Here is a 22,401-nt window from a genome sequence, read left to right as displayed (position 1 = left end):
AATTCCCGACAAAAGTAATTCTCGCGACACACGACAAGAGAGCTAGAGAGAGAGAGAGACAGAGAGACAGCTCTTTTAAACCTGAGAGAAGAGAGTGCAAAAAAGAAACTAAAAAAAAAAAAACACAAAAAATATAAATATATTTATATATATGTATGTAAAACAGATTTGGTTTGTTTTTTTTTATAAACTTTATAAATTAGATATTTTTGTCACTTTCTTAATGTTTGCTGTAAAATTTAGTTAGAATTAGTTTGTTTTATTTTTTTTTTTTTTTTTTTTGTCACCAACAATATGGAGTATGAGAGAAAGAGAGACAAAAAAATGGGATAAGGACGCAAAGAGGATCTTTAAAGTAGATAAGATATATCCTTCACAAAATACAAAAATGTGTGAGAGAGAAAAAGGTCGGAGGAAAATAAGGGAACCAGCAAAGAGTGAGCGAGAGAGAAACTCAGAGACAGAAATGTCAACATTGGTCGTCGGGTGCAAATTATAAGTGGATAGAGAGTCTATAAATATATAGATCTATATGGAGATCGAGCAAATCGATCCAGGACAACGAAGTAAAAGAAGAATATTTGGGAAATGGAGAATATCAAACTAGGAAGATGGCAAAATGATAACATAAAAGATATATCTATATATCCATAAGTAAAAAAATTCTTTGGGGGGAAAAGAAACGGAAGAAAGAAAAAGAAAGGCAACAAATTAAAGCTGGCAGAAAAGATGATAAATTATAGAGAAATATATAGGTATATATCTTTTTTCAAGGGGGGAGTCTGGGTCTATTATTCGGTTACAATCAGGTCCAGGAGGTTAAAGATATTAAAATTTTGAATCATTTAGAGAAAGAGACAGAAAGAAAGATAGAGACATATAGATAGACAGATATAGACAACAAAAAAAAAAAGAAATATAAAAAGAGAGAACTAGCTCTAGCTGCAGCAATTCTTTTTATATATATACATAAAACACTCTTTATCTTTTAAATTATAGTTTTGCGAATCGTTAACCAACACTGATGGATTAGTTTCTTCTTTTTTTTTTTAATATATTTTAGTTGTTATTTGTTGCTAGTGGCATTGAAGCATTGAAAAAGGAATAGATTGGGACAATTAGGAAAGGAAATGACCTACCTCTTGTGTGGGCACTGCATAGTTGCCTTGAATGGTAAAGGCCTGTCCATTGGCCAAAATAACTGGTCCAGTTACTTGTGGTTTTGGTCGATATGGGATGGTAGCACCGCGTGGCGGAGACTGAAATTAAATGAAGATTTCAATTATTTGCCTATTTGTCTAATTTGCTAAAATTGCTTACCTCCAACATGACAAGACATATCTGATAGATACATTGAGTAATCTGCTCGGCACTGCCACTTAGGGTAACCGCACGTTCTGTTGAATTTGGCAACATTTCACTGGCCACTTGTATGGAACAGCCTGTGGTTTGGCGTATCTCCTTGATCTTTGAGCCACTCTTGCCTAGAACACGCAGAAACGGTAAAAAAAAGAATGATTATATTGCCCATCTATCTCTCAGCGTGTGTGTTTCTTTCAACTTACCAATTAATGATCCACATTGACTGGCTGGCACAATCAATCGTATGGGTATTTGAGTTTTACCAACTTTGCCTACGTCATTGAACTGCGAGCACCACTGAAACGGGTCAGAAGTTAGTAAATGTGAACAACTGGGAGCACAACAACAATAGGGATTAAGTTTTACTCGGATATTTGGCGGATTAGGGCTGAAAAATAAAGGAAATGTTGCCCCGCCCAAAGTAGGCAATAAGCAGACCAGAAACTTGCTTTGCTTTGAAACATAAACCTAAGGGGCAAAGGTCCCAAGATTTCACAGCCCTACATCCGATGAATTGAATCAATTCTCTGATTCATTTTTCTATTGTTTCCAATCTTATAGTTCTGCTGATCACAATGATCATTATGTGTCTTGTAAATTTTGTCATTTTGTCATTATAGCGCACACATACCTCTTCAAATTTCTTTGTAATTAGCGTAAATGCCGAAAAGATTGCGCTAGTTGTACCAGACACCGTTACAATGCGTTCCGGGCATGAGCCATCCGAAATATTAATTTTGGCACCAGACTAAAAATAAAAGAGAGAGCAAATAATTATTTGTTATTATTCAATTCAGTTTATTCAAACCGAAAGAGAACTTACCTCTTCACGAAATCTGTTGACAATTTCACCCTTTTTACCAATAATACTACCAACTTCCTGTAAATATACAAAGAAATAAAAAGTGAGACATTATAAAAAGTTTTGAATACAAATATGAGGAGGAGGAGGGCAACAAATTTTAAATGATCTTAAACTGTTTTTCTATTTGACTTGAGGCTACTACCAACTTTGCTGTCTGTGTGCCATCCTTCTCTAGCACAAGCAATCCTTCAATCAGTCTTATGCCCACCTCTCCCACTTTGGCCCTCCCACACAAAGACACATCCAGACAACCAAACATTCAAAAGCACTTTATGTTCTTTATATGTATAGGTACATATGTATTTCCTTTATCCCTCTCTCTCTCTCTCTTTCTCTCTCTCTTTCTTTATCATTCTCTGTCATTTTTCTTTCTCAATTTTCTTTTTTTTTTTTTTTCATTTACGTGCAATGTCAGTGACGATGCTCAAATTTGATTAAATATTAAGTGATATAATACCAGAGGAGAACAAAAATATGTACACACACACATGCTCTCTCTCCCCCTTTCCCTCTCTCCCCTTCTTTCTCTCGTTCTCTGTGTGTAACTACTTTTGCATATTTAATTGCCACAAAAAGCAATTCACACCCAACCTACCATATACCTACCTATACATTACTCTTCAGAACCCATGCCAGAGCCAGACCCAGATCCACATCCAGACCATCCCATCCCATCCCATGCCCCTCTCTTTCCTCCCTAACCAACAGCACGCCGCCCCGATGTAACCAGTATACCCAAAAATCCATTTCCAATTTCTGTCAGAAGACTGACTGACTGTGTGTGTATGTGAGTGAAGTCTGGAGAAAGCGAGGGCAGGGCCGACGGGGGAGGTAATGAAATTTGCGGCCAGCGCTTTTACGCGTTTTAATTGATTGTAAATATCTGCACTACCACAGCAGTTCGTAACTTTGTTTAAGGGCAACAACAAAAAGGGAAACCAAAAAACAGAAAAACGTTACTTCACTCACCACCCGGAGAAAGGAGACAAAAAAAAAAAAAAGAGAAAAAAGAAGGAAAGTGGGCAGCCAACGTGGAGCAATCATTTAGGCTACTCCTCGTTTCCATATGATATCGGTAGCTTTAGGATATATATCGAAATTTAAACAGCTTCTATAAGGTAAGGATCTAGGAATGTAAAGGGGTATGTGAAATGCTGGGAAAGGATTCCCTTTTTGATCCTATCAAGAACTTTTGGAGTGGTTTTTAGTTTCAAAGCCGATATTTAGCCTCTAAGATATCCAAAACTATTACGAGTTTTTCAAAAATGAATTCTTTAGTTACCAATCGCTCTTTGATTCAATCAGAAATTAAACAACTTTATCTAATCACGGTGGTGCATCTAAAGGGTATTGCGATCTAAGGACTCTCTCTCTAATGCATTAGCCAACCAAAAATGTATATCTATTGTATATGCTATTTGGGCGTAATTGAACAAAGTTGTAAATTATTCCAATATATACTCAATATATTATAGTACAAACTTTACCTAGACCTAAAGAACTGAGCATTTGAAATTGCCAAAAGTGACTTTTATATACCCTATATCGATTTTTTTTTACAGTTGATTTTAGCGTTATATACTTTAAAGCGAGGTAAAGTTTCCTAAGCCAATTTATCTAATCGTTTCTCGTAATGTTAATGTTGGCAGCAAGATGAACTAAGAACTTTATTGGTTTCTCGACTTTAACTGACTGACTGATTGCAGATGACCGAAATGTTTATACCCTATGTACATATGTACATATTTATGTATATAGATATATACCTCCCAACTGAACAATAACAATGCCAACCTTCAGCCAAAAACCAAATAAAAAATACCAAGCTGCACTCAGGGCACTTGTGCTTCTATCTCACTCTGTTTCTCATTCAGTTTGCATTTTAGCCAAAAACTATTGAGTGTGTATGTGTATGTGTGTGTGTGTGTGTGTTAGCTGGCTCAGAGTATTCCCAAGCATTTAAAGTCTGGGCAGTTTGCCAGTTTTTATGTTTTTTTTTTTCGTCTATGTGCCACACAGTATATTCCATTTTTGTTTGCATTTTTATGCGCTGTTTGCATTTTCTGTTATTTTTTTTTGTCTGCCTCCATCACTCTCTCTCTCTCTCTCTCTTTCTCTCTTCATCCTTGTTGTTCTTGGGTTTTTTTTTTCAGTTTGTTGCTACTGGTTTCGGACACTCTTCGATAATATTTATGCCTATGACTGCGCCGCAACTTGGCAAACTAAACCGTTAAGTAAAATATGTAAAAAAATTATTATGTATATATCATATACATACATACACACATATATGTATGTATATGTATGTGGGCCTGCAACAACAACAAGTTTATTGTCGAAATTGCCATAATTATTGGCATAATTATCATTGAAAACGACAGCGACAGCGGCGGTCCAATTCGTTTATACCCCAAACCAAAATAATGATGGCCAACAAGCAAAATGCATTGCGTTTTTACGCCTGTCTGCGCGCACTTGTGAGACACAAAATTTTCATCTCTATAATTTATAGGCAAACTACTTTGCTACCCTCCCCAACCCCAACCCCAACCCGAACTCATCCACCACCACTCCTCTTTTGCTCTCTATAACCAATGTTAATACAACAAACACTGTTTAGGCCTAATGCTGCTGCTAACGAGAGAAGGCCATTCAATTCCCTCTCCTTATCCTCCTCCTCCTCCTCCGTCACTCATCATCGTTAATAATGTGAACAAATGCCGCTCCTCTACTACATTTTCGGTAACGCGAAGTTTACGCAATTTGCATAAATCCCGGAGAACGAACATGCTAAACACAGTTGGACCGGACATTCGGCCGGATAACAGGCGTAGGCGCACTCTCACTCACTGTGAATAGAGAGCAAAATCGGCACTTTCACTTGATTGAATTGATTTTACTTTAATCGAATACGGGGAGAGGAACGGGGGGAATAGGGGTGTGGGTGAATAGTTAGTTACTCTTGTCAATTCCAAAAAGGACACAACATGAATTGGTCTATGAGTGTTTCTGTGTATGTGTGTGCGTGTGTGTGCAATTAAATGCCAACAAAAAATTCCTCTGATTTGTTTCCTCCTTTACCACAATCCTCCCCTCCAATCTCTGCACAATGTAAACGCATTTTGCATTTCGAATTTTACAATTTGTATGCAAAAATCACTTTGTGGTTTTCATGATGCAAGGAGGAGGCAAATGTTGTTAGTTGGACATCCCCACCCCTCCCTCCCAACTTGTATTCTTTTGTTGTGTTTTGGTCGATTTGAAGTTTTTCGGGTTTTTATCTAGGTAAAATATGCATATAAAAAGTTTACATAGCCAAGTGGAGGGAGAAAATGAGAGGGAGGATGAGAGAGAGGATTCTACAATCTTATCTTGTCCCTACAATGAAATGGTCTTGTGGTCAATCAGTACCAGATGATGATGATGGTATGATAATTTATTTCATTGGGGCCCAAACAATTCTTAAAGAAAGAGCAACTCTTTTTTATGGTTAAAAATCTTAAGGCCAACCACAAGACTATTAGAAATATGTAATTATGTTACCCTAATTATCGGCCTCTTACAAAAAGAAAAAACGAAAAACAAAAAAAAAAGGGCAAAGAAAATCCAAACAATTGTGATTAATTTGCTGCTGCTCGTATATTTTTTTTCTTTTCTCTCATTCGTTGATTCGCTCCCTCTCGACTTATATTACCTACTATTTAATCTAATGTTATTCTCAGCGAAGCGAAAAATTTTGATAGGCCATTTATCGCGTTTTTAGGGCTCGTCAAATATCGCAAAGCAAGTGCCGAAAGATGAACAAGACGAATTTGATGAATGATGGACGGAACAATAAACATAACAGAAAAGGCATTAAAGTAGTCTCAAGAAATGGACCGACAGACCGACCACCAACGAATGGGGGACACACAAACAAATGGACGGACCGAACACAAAGCCAATTTGTGACGAGCTTTTTTTTCGATGTTAGTAGAGCAGCTAGCCAAGTCAGCCAGTCAGCCAGCCAGACAGCCTTCCATTAGACGAAACGGCAAATCCCTCGAACAAATACAATTCTCAGGTTTGAACAAAATGTTAGAGAAATACAGAGTATATTTTGATTTGAAGTTTTCTCTCAAGTCAAAGACATAACTTTCAATCTAATTTAAACGATATTGTCAAAAATCTTATTAAAGTTTCTTGTGAGGGTATCGGGACTTTGTCATGATTGAAAAGTTAGAGAAGTTTGTGTCTCGTTTGGTTGTTGTGTGTTAATGCGGCAGCGTTGAAAATTTTACAAAAATATATAAATTGCTGCAACAACAACAACAACGCCAAAACAATCTGACAGCAATTGCAAAACCGTGAGAACCATTTATGGGAGCTGCTGCTGCTGTTGCCGGTTGTTGCTTTTTTTTTTTTGTCGCTGGCAAAAAAGAAAAATGCAAGAAAAACTTTGCAACAAATGTGTTTTTGGAAAATGCTTTGCCCCAAGAGTCATGTGAGGGGAATAAGGCGAGGGGGAGAGTCACATATGGCACACATGTGAGTAGGTATCCCTGCTGTAGCTACTCCTCCTCCTCCTTCTCCCTGATATAAATCATGCTGTGCATTTGTCGCCCTGTTTTGGTTTTTTTTTTCCTGCCCCTCGTCTCTTTCTGTTACTGGCAGGCGAAAATGCAACGAAAAAACATCACCAGCAGCAGCAGCGGGAAAGAACAACAACAACAACAACGGCAGTATAAAAAAATACAATTAAATAATTTACAATTTGCCAGGGACAAGCCAAAATTGCAATTACTACATACAAACGCAGCAAGTGGCAATTTTTAATTTGATTAAATGAAAAAGAACAAAGTCTGTGTGTGATAGAGAGGGCGGCCAAAAAGGCACAAAGGGAGAAGGAGACAAAACAGAGACAGATGCAAAATGCCTGCCATCTGCCAAGACCTAAATGTCAACTTGAATTTAAACCTTCTATATAGTATGTATGTATGTATATATAAAGTGATTTCAATTAACAAGCAAGCAAATGCAAAGGACATTCAAGAGTTTTAACATCTTTAAAGTCAGCTCTTACTGCTAAGCAGACGGATTAAATTCAAACTTCCAATTTCATGCATTTTGCATCTTTCTATGCAATGATTAATACAATCTTTGTGTAAGATGCAACAATTTCAGAGCATAACCAAACAATTTGTAAATGGAAAACAATAAACTAAGTAGAAACTAGTTCATGAGGATTTTTGATAAATTATCGCCACATAAAACAAAAATGAACTTTAAGTTCTTCAAGGAAAAATCGATTTTAATCGTGGGTTGCACTATCGCACTCTAAAAGTAATCGATGAGAACGTCTATCGGACTTTGCCCAGCACTAGTTTTTTGTATCGAAGTAAAAATGCTTACGTAACATGGACATTTAACCTTAAGAAGTGCTTTTACACAACTATAGTTAAAATATCAAAATTAAGTTAATGAACAAATAAAAAAATACATAAATACCATTCAATAAACCTAAGTTAACTTAAATTGTAAGTGTTGTCTGCTAACTAATATCAATAATGGTAGAAAACTGCCAATTAAACTGCAATTTTAATCAATGTTATCTCTCTTTCAGTTCATACTTGAAGAAAAAATCGACATTTACATATCTAATGGTAAGTCCCTTCTAGATCTTTTTAATCCTTTCTAAAGTTTGCATTTTGGCAATGTTACTTTTGTGTGAAAATTGTAATTTAAAATGCTGCAAAAATTTTACTTGAAAAGTTGTCTAATGATATTTGATTTGTCATCTATGTTGGTTTTCATTAGCGACAACAATTTTCTTTGTGTGTGCACACACACACACTCACACACAGAGACAGACAGACAGACAGACAGACAAACCGGACAAAGATTTTTCAATGTGATCTAATTAAAGAGAAAGCTATTGCTGTTAGCTCTGTTGGCTCTCTAGCTCATTTCACCTTACCACAATTGGCATTCGAAGTATTTTTGTTGCTGCTTTTTGCTGCTAATTGAAGTAGAAATGTGTATTCGATTCTTGACATTACATGCCAAATGATACAGATGAAGGAGACAAAATGAATAAGAAGAAAATGAAGACGAAGACGAAGAAGAGGTAAATATTTTCCACCATTAACAACAACAAAAACAAGCAGCATATTATGCAATGCAACAATTCATATAGAATATTTGCCTATAGATGTATTTTATATATACCTATGTATATGTATATGTGCCATGTCATTTGTATGGGGTTAAAAAGTATAGTTAATTAAATTTAGACAAGTGCTTGAGAAATGTGGCGCACTATACTGAAAATTTGCAGCAAACATCATGATGACGATGATGATGATAATGATGATGATGGGGCAGATTCAGGTGTGTGTGTGTGCCGTGCAATTTCACTAATTAAAAATGCATGATTCAAAAATACACAGCAATAAAAACAACAGCAACAACACCTACCAACAATAAAGAAGAAGCAAAATGGCATACATAGATTGTGTCTCGACTCTTGGTCTCCCTCCAATTCAATTCATTCTAGGTGAGAGAGTAGTACTATAACGAATGAGTGACGGAGCAGCAACCCAGTTTTTTCTTTAGTCTTTTTTTGGGTTTTCTTTTCTATGCAATTTACAAATGCTTGCCAAGAAAAAAGAAGAGAAAAGAATGAGAAAATGAGAGGAAAAAAAAGAAGAAAAAACAACAACAACAAAGTGAAAAAGGCGTTTTTCAATTTTCACATTGTTGTCGTTTGCTCGCTCTCTACGGCTTGACTGCGTTTTTTTTTTTTTCTTCATAAATTAATTAACTGCCTCACGACTTCTTGCCAGGTTGGTTGGTTGGTTGGCTAGACGACAATGTCGTTTTTTGAGTCACTTTGCCAGTGACTGTGACTTTCACACAAAACTGCAACAATTGCGAAATGAAGAACAGAAAAAAAAAAAAACAAAAAACTAATAAGCCAAAGTTAATTAGAGATGGAGAAGGCAGAAAACTAGCAACTAGCTCCATGACTGGCCTTGACATGCAACCAACTAGCAGCAATAACCATGCAACAGCCGCAGCATCTCTCATATGCAACTTTATCGTCATCGACATCCACTCATCGCCTTCTCTCTCCCATCATCATTTAAAGTACAGTCTCGTCATCATTATTGTTATTATTGTTGTTCGTTGACTTTTATGATTGGCATCGCATTCATTGCCTCCTTAGCCATTGCTGCTTTTGCTGATTTCTCTTCAATATCAATTTGGCCCATAAAACAACCCAAAAATGAAGCAGGAACTAAATTTAAGTTGAAATATCTATGTAAATGTCTATATGTACATACATATGTACATATGTAGGTATATGTGTATGCAAGTGTTTTCGGCACGTTTTTCAATCGCAACGAAATTGAAAACCAAACGCAAAACCAAACCCCTTCCAAGGTTTAATTCATCATTATCATCATCATCGCCGTCTGAGAGACATTATAAGTCTATGTGTAATTGAAGAAGATTTATGACAGCTTTGTGTTAATTATTTCTATGCAAACTTTATTACCAACTGAGTAAGTAAGGGTATAAAAGAAAACAACAATTTCGGTTTCGTATTCGTATACTGCCAAGTCCGAGTCGCTTTAAAGGCTCTAATATTTTAACACAAACTTGATCAATATATTTTCCAAGAAAAATGCAAGTTCGAGAGGCTTTCAATTGAGAAAACTTTTAGTTTGGACAAACAAACACTTAGATAAATAATTTTTTAAAATTTTCGAAGAAAAACTTTAAAAAGAAGATGAGAGATTTCATTTGCTTATGCTTGAAATCATTTAAATGACTCTTTCTTCGTTAGGCCGGATAATTCAACAAAGAGTATTAAGACTTCGGGGTTATCACTTTATTATACTTATGGATAGAGTGTCTGGTGGAGTGCTCTTTTGCTGTCGAAAGCGTTTACAAATACAAATGTTTATTTAGGGATAAATTTCCACATAACTTGAGTTAAGCCGAATTGCCAGTTTCAACATTTCATTTGTAAAACGATAAACCATAATCATTTGGTTTTGTTTATATAGAAAACTGATTTTTAGCTCTACTTAATCTTGGTTAAGGTTTTCTATAACTAAGTGTTTTGGTTTTATTTTTGCTAGCCGATTACCCTTGTCCATTAAAAACCATTTACACTAAATCCCCCAATCCCATTTAGTGCCTAAAAGTAAAAATGAACAACAACAAAAAAAAAAAAACCGAAAACGGAGATGAAAATATGAGCATGAACAGTAAGAGAAGAGGAGAAGACAGAGAGAAAAGATTTCTCTAAATAGCAGCTTATTTATTTAATAACAGTCAACAGCCATTAAAAACTATTATTCAACAACATTAGCCACGTCACAGCTAGGGACAGAGACAGAGAAACAGAGAAGGAGAGGGCACGAGAGAGACAGAGAGAGACTCTGTGAAATAAGCTGAGGCTGTCACGCAAATCCACAGCACAACAAAACAGCGCGTCAAAGTCGTCGTCGTCTCCTCCGTTGGAGCTTGAGATGCTGCACTTCACTCTAGATGAAGAGGAGATTGAATGGGGAGGAGGAAGTACGCCTACTGGTGGTAGTTGACTAACTGACTCACTGACTGACTGACATATGAATGTGTTAAAACCGTGCAAACGGGAGGAGGACGAGGAGGTAAATAATGCGTGGCTAAGCAGTCATTTATCTCACTTTAAAATTAAATCTTAAATAAAAATGCCAATTTAACACGATTGATTCACACAATATTCAAAATAAAATACATATATTTGAGTGTAAGGAGGGAGGAGACCGCTGCATGTTGATGCATTTTAAATTTAATCCAATTGAAAGTCAGCGACAGGTGCAAAGATAAGACGACATAATGAGCGAGAGATATAGAAAGAGAGAGGGAGACAATGAGAAGAGAATCAGACGACCCAGACGAAGACATTTACATGATGTGTAGTCGAAAATTGGCAAAAAGGCCAACAACACAACAAAATGGGCTATAGGACAACAACGACGACAACAATTTATTGCAAAAATAGACACAGACAAAAGGCAAGAACAAAACGATATAGAATAGAATAGTAGAGAGAAAAATGGTCTTGAGTAGAGGACAAGGAGGAAGATGGCAAGAGGCAGGCCAGGCCAGGCTAGGCTAGGCCAATCCAAGCAAAGGCACTTACAGAAAGACAAAAATGTCTAATGAATAATTGCGCACTTTTTGGCTTTTATTCAGCTAGTTACAAAAATAAATACAATATATTTGCTGTAAAAATGTAAAATGCGATTTCACTGGCAGTCGGTGCGGTGCCCTCCCTCCCTCCCTCCCTTCTTCTCTTTCACCACCTCGACAACAGAAACAGAAACAATTCCCTTCTCTCTATAAGGATTCGGGCAATAAATTGTAAAAACACTTTTGTACAGACGCCGCCACCGCTACGAACAGCAACAACAACAAGAACAACCACATAAGTCGTCGTCGTCTCGGGTCTCTTTTTGATCGATAGTTATAGATTAGCATGATTTATGCGAATAGCTGCTGCTGTATGGTACACACACACACACACACACACATTCTATACAAACGTATGTACATAGGAGAGTATATGTAAATCAATTTTTGATGCTTAATGCAAATCAAGTGCCTAACACAGCAGGCGGCAGCGGTCTCTACACACACAAACCCCAAAGCCAAAACGAACTTAGGGAGAGGGGGCGAGAGAGAGAGAGAGGTGTAATGTCAACTGCGTTCAGGCAAATTCAATTGATCGGTTTTTCTATATGTAGTCATATCCGCGTATTGACTTGTTCAATTGGCCATGCAAAGAGAAGTGAAGGTATTGAATGTGATTTGAGGAAGGTTGGCCGAGGTTATGGTTGCTATGAGGGAGATAAAGAGTGAAAGAGGTGGGAGGGGAGGGCCATACAGAGAGATTCAGCCACTGAGATAGGTTCTTGAATCTGATAAACTATTCGCAACTTTATATTTGATAAGTTACTTTCTTTAAACTCTCTCACTCACTCTCTCTCTCTCTCTCTCTCTCTGATGGAATTTGAAGATTTATTTAATTTTCAACCCAAAGCATTTTGATTGATTGAAATTTTGTAATGACAATAAATATAAAATTTAAGTAATTATTTCAAGAATGCAGATGACAATTGTATGTTTGTGTTTGTGTGTGTGTGCGTGTGCGTGTGTACAGAACAAATGAAATTTACTTTTCATATATGTTTATCACTTATTGATATTAAATGCATTCAACATTTCAAAAATGTCAAATATTTCATTTGTGTGTATTTAATATCACTTGAAATTTATGGCAATAAAAAAAAAAAAAAACCAAAGACAAGAAACAGCCTTTTATTGTCAGTGAGTGAGAGAAGGAGAGAGAGAGAGAGAAAAAGGGAGAGGGAGACAGTCATTATGTTAATTATTGTAGGAGATACAAATATTTCAATACAATATTTAATATTAATTCATTTCTCTTTTTGTTGTTGTTGTTGTTGGTGTTTTCAACTGGTTTAACTTGTTAATGCATTCGATTCATTTGAACCTTTAATTGATCAACATAATTAATACCCTGTGAGAATCTGTTTAAATACTATAACTTAATTTCTATAACTTTTTTTACAAATGATTCATCAAATGTTGAACTTATGGAAATTTGATTTGTTTATAGGAAACTTGATTAGTCCATAGACATTTATTTGTTTTTGTTTTTTTTTTCGAGGGGGGATGATGAATATGCCAGTAGCTTTATCTGCTCAACAATTGATTCAACAACTTGATGTTGTTGTTGTACTCCTGGTTTTTTGCCCCTATTATTATTATTACTCATATCTGGAAGCCATAATGATTGTTTAATAGCCGCGCAATGCCCGCGCGGCGCATTCGTTTCGATTCGCATTTTATGACTTTATATATATTTACTTTTATTTATTCCGATTCTCGTTCAATATATATATATATTATATATCGTTCCTACTTTAATTTGCCATTAAATGGGGTGGGGGGGATGTGGCATAATGCGTGACGTGGCGTGTGTTTAATTTTAATTTGCATAAAAAATTGCACACGTTAATTTATAATTTCATTGTTTGTTTTCCTTCATGTTGTGTGTGTTCCCCCCCCGTTTGCCTCTTTCTTCTCTTCTCTACTTGGTACTTCTTTTTGGTGTTTTTGTTTCATATGCTATTGCTTTTCTTTTTATTGATTTTGCTGTGCATTGGCATATTTATCTCATATATAATATATAGTGGAATACATACATATCTTTATATATATGTATATGTGTATATGTACATATATACTCTGAATATGTCTATAAATATTTAAAAATGACAGAATCCAATGGTGTGCATAATAGCGTAGATATTTTAATAGACATGTGAAGAGGAGTGGGAGTGGGTTGCCTTTTTCCTTTTTTGTTTGCTTTTGTTTCTTTTTTTGCCTTCTGTTTATGGGTTTTGCATTCGAAATTGAAAACAAAGTCAAAATGAGATGTCAATATTGTAAATTGGATCTTTTAATAATAAAGTAGGAGACAGATAAAGAAGAGAGGGAGAGAGGTGATGGAATGTGAAACTATGTTTAATCATATTTCTTTAAACAAATTTTATTTTGTCTAGACATACGAAAAAAAATAACTCTTTCTCAATAGAAACTTTAAAAATTTTCTTTTAGACTTTGATAATCCTAAAGCAGAGTATATTCAAGTTCAATGAACAATTATTTTCTCAAGATTATCTAAGGATTTAATATCTTACTGACAGTTGATTCAGCTCATAATCCTCATCAGTTTCCAACTAAAAGGCAAGCAATATCGAAATTTCTCAAATCAAAATCAATCGCTACTAATGAATAAATTTAAAAAAAGATAAACAACCACCTGACTCAATCCTTGAAGTGTAAGTTTAAAATGGCCCCTATATTCGTAATTATTTATCAAAATGATAACGAACTTGTCACTTTAAATTGCATATGCCTGGATATTAAGAGTTTTGACATATAATTTTCTCCCACTTCGCCACGTGGGAAATGTGCATTACACGCGATGGCCACACGACACATTAATATGTTTTATATCAGGAAAAGACAAAAAGGAGTTGGCATTCAATTGCAATTCATTTCACACTATACATAATTGAATTTATCCATATGCCTTATTTATTATTGTTGCTTTTGTTGTTGCTTGTCATATTGTAGTTGTTTGAAATAATACTTTTTGCAGCATTTTTGAGCTGACTGTTTTTAATTAACCACCCAGTCAGAATTTTTTGAAATTTCTGAACACAAGAGAATCTGTTTCAAATCCTTTTTCTATTTATAAAAGGACTTGTTTGTAGCAAGAAAATGATTTCTTGTGACCTTTAATCAGTGTTGACTCTTTTTTGAGTTCGAATCCTTTACTTTAAGCATATGAAAAAGTCTATATCAGTCAATCAGGCCCAAGATAGACCTTTGAAGGTTATTTTTGAATGATTCCAAGATTATTTAGGGTTGTCACAGCTGATGCCCTTAAGATATGAAGTTAATTACAAGAGATCTGTAGGACTTACCTTTCCTTGCATAATCAGCCTTATTGTGAGTGTCACCGATGGATCCTCGTGTTTGATAGGCGCTCCGCCCGCACTGCTGCTTGTGTTATTGTCTTCCATTTTTATGCTGTTTTTTGTTTTGCTGGTTGTTTTTTGTGTTTTATTGTTGTTGTTGTGATTGTTTAATATATATTTATGTATATATATATATATATGTTTTTTATCTGCTCCTTACAGGTAGAGTATATGGGGTTATGTTGATCTCTGTTTGATTTGATCTATTCAAGTAGATAGACCAAATTTATTCGATCTGTTTTGTTTTTTTTTTTTTTTTTTTTAATTTGCTTTTACTTTATTTGGTTGTCTTTTTGTTTTTTTCTTTTATTTTGTGTGGTTTTTTCTTTGTTTTTTTCTTCTTTTCTTTACTAAAATGATTTTAGTTATAGTTTGTAAATATAATTTGCATTGATTTTACTATATATATATGCATTTATATATATATACATATATATTGATCATACATACATATAGATTTTGACTACTTGTTTAATTAGTTTTTAAGAGTTGTTCTTGTTGATGGTTATTTGTTTTTATTTGAAAATTAAATTGGTGGTGTCTTTTGCTAGTCGTACTACGTTTTTTGTTGGCTTAAGCTCGCTGCGTTCTGTGTGTTTTTTTTTTTTTGTGTATTACTTTTTCTTCTTCTCCACAAGAAAATGTTTTTTTAATTTTGTTTTGTTTTGGTTTTAATATTTTTCCATAAAATGCAACAAACAATCACTGCTTTAGATTAGTATTAGATTTATTTTAATATTTTCATTAAGTTTTCTTTGTTTTATTGTTGAGCAAAAATACTGTGTTGCTTAGCTGCTGCTGCTTTTCTTTTTTAATGAAGATTATGATGATGATTTACCATTTACTGCAAAGAGAGAGAGAGAGAGAGATAGAGAGAGTGATTTGCATAATTAGTTTCGGTTGCTATTTTTTTGTTAATATACAAATAGAATTAATAAATTTTCTACTTTGACATAAATCATTTTTGTTGATGAATTTTTTTTGTTATTTTTTGCATTAAATATTCCATTTTCAAAATTTCATATTTACAATATGAATTTTTAAATTAGCTAATTTATTTTTGGGAATAAAATTCTTCTGCAATGCATTTAATCAAAATTGTTGCCCCGCGGGGAGGTATCAGGGCAAGAAGAAGATGGGGGAATGGCTGGGCTGAAGGTGGAGGAGGGGGCTGCTATGTACAGGAGTTGGCGACTTCCGGCACTTTGTTGAACCATCGACAAGGGGGAAAAGAGAGAGGGAGAGACGGCGAGAGAGTGAGATGTAAGGTAGGCCAGACACTGGCGCGCCTCGTTCATCATTATGCCCCCTAAATCCCCTTTGCCACCACACCCTTTTGCCCTCTACACCCGGCACCGCAATTCACATGCTTATTCCTCAAATCAGATGCTGCCTCTGCTGCCTGTCCTGGGCCGGTTTGTAATTTTGATATGAAAAACAGAATTTTCTGATTCTTTTTCATTTCAATATATTTTGGGTTTTTTTTTTCGCTCTCCCCCTTTTTTTCTTCTTGTTCATTTTCATTTTTGCGCGCGCGTTTTTCGTGCAATATACAACACACAACTTTGAAACTGCGCCAAGTTTTTATGCATATTCCAAATGCTGCGACGACAAATATATACATACATACATACATACAAATATATATATATATATATGTATATTATATATATATATATAATATCGATGTGTTGCTGTTGTTGTCGTGGCATTTCTTACGCTCGAAATCACTTCATGTGCAATTTAGTACAGATATATACAACATATAAAGCATTTCATATGCATACACACACACACGCACACACACACAGATACAGAACATCATCTCCTTCTACATCTTGTTCTTCTTCTGGTGGCGGCTCCTGCTGCTGCTACTACTGCTCTGCTCCTCATCCTCCCTCCACCACCTCCAACGTTACCCATACGTTTATATCACAAATTCCCAGCATAACTTTACATATATGTACATTTGTTTGCCAGAAGGCAGGAATCATTCCCAGGGGCTACAAAATATTTGCACAGGCCAACGCGATGACTACCCAAAGCTTCTATCTTCATCCTTCCATAGGGCCGCATCTCGCCCCACCCCATCACATCTCATTCCTCCCTCTCCTCGCCCCTCTTGGAGTTGTTATGAAATTATGCGCACTAATTCCCCATGTAACAGCACAGACAGACAGAGATAGCTAAAACGGAGAATGGCTGGAGGGAGGGATAGTAGTAGTAGTAGTAGTAGTAGCAGCGCATTAGTTCTGCGAGGACTCAGCTGCTGACTCTCGCTAAAAGATTTTTCGGGGTCCAGCAAGAGACTACTCTACTCTAGGAGGAGCAAAGTGATAGAGAATGCGGGAAACAACGTTAACAAAATGCGCATAATTTTGGTTGCAATTTTTTACTTTGACATGGATATACCTCTATATATACAGTTGCGAACTTAATAATAGCACCACTTGCTAAGGTAATGTGTTCAAAGGATTCCTAGGCTTATTTTAAGGTTCTAGGAACATGTGAATACGTTTTTGAACGTAAAATACTTTCTACTAATAGAAGCAGAAAAAAAATTCTATCAAAATCCAACGTTTTCAAAGATTTTTACAAAAAACCTTGATATACTCAAAAAATACCCGAAACTAAAAATAGCACCACTTTTCAAATATTTACTCAAAATTAAAAAATAACAGAAAAAAAACAAAATTTATTAACAAGTTATGATCAGATATTAAAAATAGTATTAAATAATAAACTTTATACTTTGTTGCATTGCCCTTATTGGCAATAACCGCAGCACATCGTCCTGGTATTGAGTCAACCAGGTCTTGACAGCATTTGACCGTTATTTTTGCCCAGGACTTCTGGATTACTTCCCAAAACTTCTCAATTTTTGTTGGTAATGAAACAGCAACTGCTTTTTTAATATCAGACCAAAGATTTTCAACGAGATTTTGGTCTGGTGACTGTCCCAGCCACTCAATTACATTCAGATAATTCGCTAAGCACCACTTCCTGGCTTTCTTACTGGTGTGCTTTGGGCTGATGTCCTGTTGAAAGGGTCATATTAGCTGTATATTATCCTCAGCGTATAGTGGCAACACCGTCTATAAGAGATTTACATGAACTTGCTGATCCATAATCGATTTGTGGACTGATATGTAACCGACACCATAATAAGACTAACAGCCCCATACCAATGACACTGATTCTAGACTCTAGGGTGAATTTGGAGTTGAATTCCAGGTTCTGTGGACGCCAGACGTATGGTCTATAGCCTTTTCTACGATATTTTACAATTTTATTTTCATCAGTCCATTGTACGTTCCTCCAGTTTTGGACAAGCCAATTCTCATGATCTTTGACCAACTTAAGGCGATTGGCATTATGTCTAGCGTTCAAAAGTGGAGGCTTTCTTCGACTGGAATCTTTTGAATTGATCTTCCGGAGGTAGTTGCGAACAATTTGGACCCTAGTTTGGGGCTGAAAGTCCTTTTTAAGATCTGTTAGAGCCTTAAAAGAATCCTTATTGCTCTCTCGCATTAAGGGACCGACTTCTTGCTGCTTCAGTCTTGGCTTTCGTCTGCGAGTTGAAGGCTTCTGTTTCAAATAGATCGCTATTCGGATCACTCTGTTGGAAGTACCAACCAGTTTTCCATCTTCAAGACCCGATTTTTTCTCCAAAACCTGGTTTTGGATGACGTTTCGCTTTTTTCCCGGGGCAGTGTTTTCCCCGACCCATTATATCTAAAAGTCTCGGATATTTTGTAGTACTGTTGCTTTTAAAATCGACTTTGAACCAGGGACTGTTAAATATGTGTTTTTTGCTATGCAATTCTGCGAAATTTAACGGTATTTTGCAAAATACTGCAAGTGGTGCTATTTTTAGTTTCGGGTATTTTTTGAGTATATCAAGGTTTTTTGTAAAAATCTTTGAAAACGTTGGATTTTGATAGAATTTTTTTTATGCTTCCATTAGTAGAAAGTATTTTACGTTCAAAAACGTATTCACATGTTCCTAGAACCTTAAAATAAGCCTAGGGAATCCTTTGAATACATTACCTCAGCAAGTGGTGCTATTTTTAAGTTCGCAGCTGTATATATATATATATATATTTGTACACATATATAGTTTCTCGTTTTCTCTTCTTGCTACCAAGTGCCACGCCCAATTATACAGTTGTTGCTTTTATTCTCTGTGTAACATGAATATTTCCATTGGTTCAAAAGTTAAGACTAGTCAAAAATAAAAAAACAAACTAGATACAATTGTCCATGCAAATGAATTCTCTGTTTTGTTGGTAGTTCCCCCTTTTGGCTTGGCTTTTTTCCCTACATCGACGTGTCTATGGGCATCATCTTGTAAGACAAATTAAGTGGTTGGAGCAGTTTTGAAAATGTCAAAAATGTCAGAAAGTATTAACCACTCAAAATACAAATTTTATCTTTAATGAACGTTTAACACATTTTCGAAATTAATATAAGAAAATTGTGTGTATATTTAGACCACACACAAAAGGCAGAAAAAGATCTCAGTATATATGTATGTAAATATAGGGTATCTTCGATTCATCTGAAAACTATATAAAGAAATGGAGTAAGGTTCAGTTGGGATTCAATTTTGCTTGATGATAGTTTGCTATTAATAAGAAGAGTCTAAAACTCGGTTAACAAATTGATAGAGCAAAAGTGATGAAGAAGTGAATCGATTTAAAGTTGTTGGCCATATTAAAAATCCTATGTGATGTTAATTGAACTCCCCATATAGTCTTTGGACTGTGTGGGTAATCCTAAAATGACTTTGGTTATCAAAATAATATAATTATGATGTATGAATGTATTTATTTATATTGGAATTGGTACAGAGGTACATTTGTGGTTAACTCGATTCAAAGCTATTTGAATTTCATTTTAACTGCACAACATTGTATCTCACAATAATAAGATATAATCTCATAATGCTGATATTCCTGGAATGTATATATGTATATTTGACAGCTTTAAACCAAGTGTATAGGCAATATGCAAATTGCTTGGTCAGGTGTATGACAATTGTGTCATGTATGTAGAAAGTCAGTAGAGTCATAGCAGCAGGATATGCAATTTAGCTTGATTTGAAGATAATTCTACCCCTCGCCACCTTCTTGCATTGTCTGTCATACATGTTATACCCCCTTCTTGTTTACCAATTCCATACACACACACGCACATACAGACACATGCATACGAGATAGAGATGTACATGTGTATACACATGCCTATATAGCCGTAGGATTCGCACAAACAGCGTTTTAATATCCAGTACATACTCCCGCAGCGATTTCTTGAGGTTATACACAAGGATGGAACCACAGAGAGGAGAGCTGTGAAGAAGAAATAGGAGCCGATGTCGGTGCCGGTGCCAGTGCCGGAGGTGACAGCTCTGGCTGGCTGGCTAGGAGGGGGGCTTTCAGTCGTAAAACCAAGACAGCGAAAGGCCACAACACAGAGCAGAACAGACGGAGACATAACAATGAAGAGACTATGGGAAAAAGCAGGAGAAGCACGACATAGACATGCAGAAAGGAGAAAGAGAGATGGAGAGCGAGAGAGTTAGGGGAAAAGAAATGGAGTATAATAAGTTCCGTTACAAGCTCTTTGAATTCTTTGCATTTCTCAGAGCACGCAGAAAGAGAGAGAGAGAGAGACAGAGGACAGACATGAAATGAAAATATCTTCTTTCCTCTTGTTCTCTGTCTGCTGCATTGACATTGAATTGAATCTCCTTTACCAACACAACGTCTTTAATTTACAGCCTTAAACTCCCAACTCCAACACCAACTCATTATCAATCATAGGACACACACACCCACACACACACACGCACTGAGACTCAGACAGTAAAGAAGGATAAACGTCTATAACAACGACTCCTTCATCAGTTTTTAATGACTTTTCTTGTGGCTTCTTTTTCGATTTGTATCTTTCTGGCTCTCTCTATCTTTATGTCTCTCCGTTTCTCATGTTCTCTTTGGTGTTTTTTGGTGTTCTTGGCCCATGCATAACTAGTTTTCCTTTAATTAACTTGCCAACATGAGCGAAAAACCAGTTTGCTTTCTAATTTCCCTCAAAAGACAAATACTAAGCACAGGATGAAGGAAGATGGCAACAGAGTTTCAATTTTAATCAAAAGCCAAAAATAAAAAATCTGTTGCCTACTTTAAGGCCCATAACTTCAAATAGAGTTCTTTCTCTCTCTCTTTGTTGTTCTGCGAGAGGTAATATGAGAAGAACTCTTGGATTATTGCTTCATGTGTTGTTTTCCTACTTTCTTTCTTTCATTTTCTTTATGTTGTCTTTTTCATTTCTACTTTTCGGGTGTTTTTTTTTTCCCCCTTTTTTTGGCAAAAAGTTTTCAATTGGATTTTTTTCTTTCTTTCGACACACTCACACAAACACTCGCAGTTAGTGATAGAGAGAGAGTGAGCAAGAAAAGGAGGGGGAGAGAATAAATGCTAAATGCTGTACGTGACACACACTGTGAGGTCACATGACGATGATGATGACGATGACGACGACGACGACGACGACAACATCTTTTGGCCTTAAAAATGCTGTCATGCGTTCCAGAGAAAGACTAAAACACAGAACACACAAGAGCGAGAGGAGCAGTGAAGAAGGATGGAAGGATGGATGAATGGATGCAGAAAGAGGAGGGAGTTAGGTACGACTTTGTTGACGGCGTTGACTTTATACGTCAATTTTCGTGCGGAGTTTTCGTTTATGGCATCAAAAAAACAAACATCAACAACAGGCGCAGGCATAGAAGAAGAGGCTGAGGCTGACTGCCTGAATAGCTGACTGGTTGGTTGGTTGCTTGCTTGTTTCGTTCGTTCGTTCGTTCGTTGGCAGGCTTTCACCCTGTGTGTTGCTGCCTGCTGCCTGCCTGAAATGCCATTTCTAGTCACCAACACTCTCATGTCAAGTTGTCGTCGTCGTCTAGCAAAGTCAACCGCATCATCATCATCTCATCGCCTCATCATCATTGTCATCATCAACAATTTTTCCTGTATTCACCTTTTTTCTTCGTTTTTCATTTTTTTTTCTGGGTTACCTTACATTTTTTGCTGTACCTAAAGCGACAGCAGCAATCATTATTATCAAAGAGTTGACATTTTCCATTTAAATATTTTTAATTTTGAATGAAACTTCGGCTATAAAACTTTGCAACATTTGTTGAATGATTTATATTTCGACTGATTGAAACTAAATAACAGGATATATTATAGTCGATCTAAATTTGTTTTGTTAATTTTCAGTGTTTGTTTCGTTTCGTTTGGGTGGGTGTTGCCTTTCCGCTAGACTTTTGCTCATTAACACTTTTTAATTGCCCCCAAACACAAAAAAGCAAAATAAGGGAAATAGGTAAACTCTCCCAATTGCTCTCTCTGTCTTCTTAGACAGAACTTTAAGTGTAAATTAATTTTTTAACATTTAATTATGCACATGTGCTTTATATGGGGGTGTGTGTGTGTGGATGTGTGTGTTGAGCCCAAAGGGCTGGCTGAAAACTGGGAAAACTCATTAAATTGCATAATT

At 35.9% G+C, this 22,401-nt stretch overlaps 1 protein-coding gene across 3 annotated transcripts in view; it reads right to left on the bottom strand.

The window, feature by feature from the left end:
• mub (poly(rC)-binding protein mub) overlaps positions 1-15,679 on the bottom strand; it is a 38,196-nt gene extending 22,517 nt beyond the window's left edge. For 2 of the 3 annotated variants that reach the window (XM_068286573.1, XM_068286574.1), the window contains exons 1-6: positions 14,782-15,679; positions 2,186-2,242; positions 1,994-2,110; positions 1,566-1,659; positions 1,321-1,484; positions 1,140-1,259 (exon numbers count right to left, since the gene is read on the bottom strand). In XM_068286573.1, the coding sequence (XP_068142674.1) occupies positions 1,140-1,259; positions 1,321-1,484; positions 1,566-1,659; positions 1,994-2,110; positions 2,186-2,242; positions 14,782-14,880 (651 nt within the window). In that variant the 5' untranslated portion in view covers positions 14,881-15,679. The remainder of the gene's footprint in view (positions 1-1,139; positions 1,260-1,320; positions 1,485-1,565; positions 1,660-1,993; positions 2,111-2,185; positions 2,243-14,781) is intronic. The other variant, XM_068286575.1, reaches the window with a different exon arrangement.
• Positions 15,680-22,401: the final 6,722 nt, after the last annotated feature.

The sequence above is a fragment of the Drosophila tropicalis genome, unplaced genomic scaffold (assembly GCF_018151085.1).
Source record: "Drosophila tropicalis isolate 14030-0801.00 unplaced genomic scaffold, ASM1815108v1 contig_443, whole genome shotgun sequence".
Taxonomy (NCBI): Eukaryota; Metazoa; Arthropoda; class Insecta; order Diptera; family Drosophilidae; genus Drosophila; species Drosophila tropicalis.
Note: the sequence above shows the minus strand (reverse complement) of the source record. Positions and strands in the feature narration are given on the sequence as shown.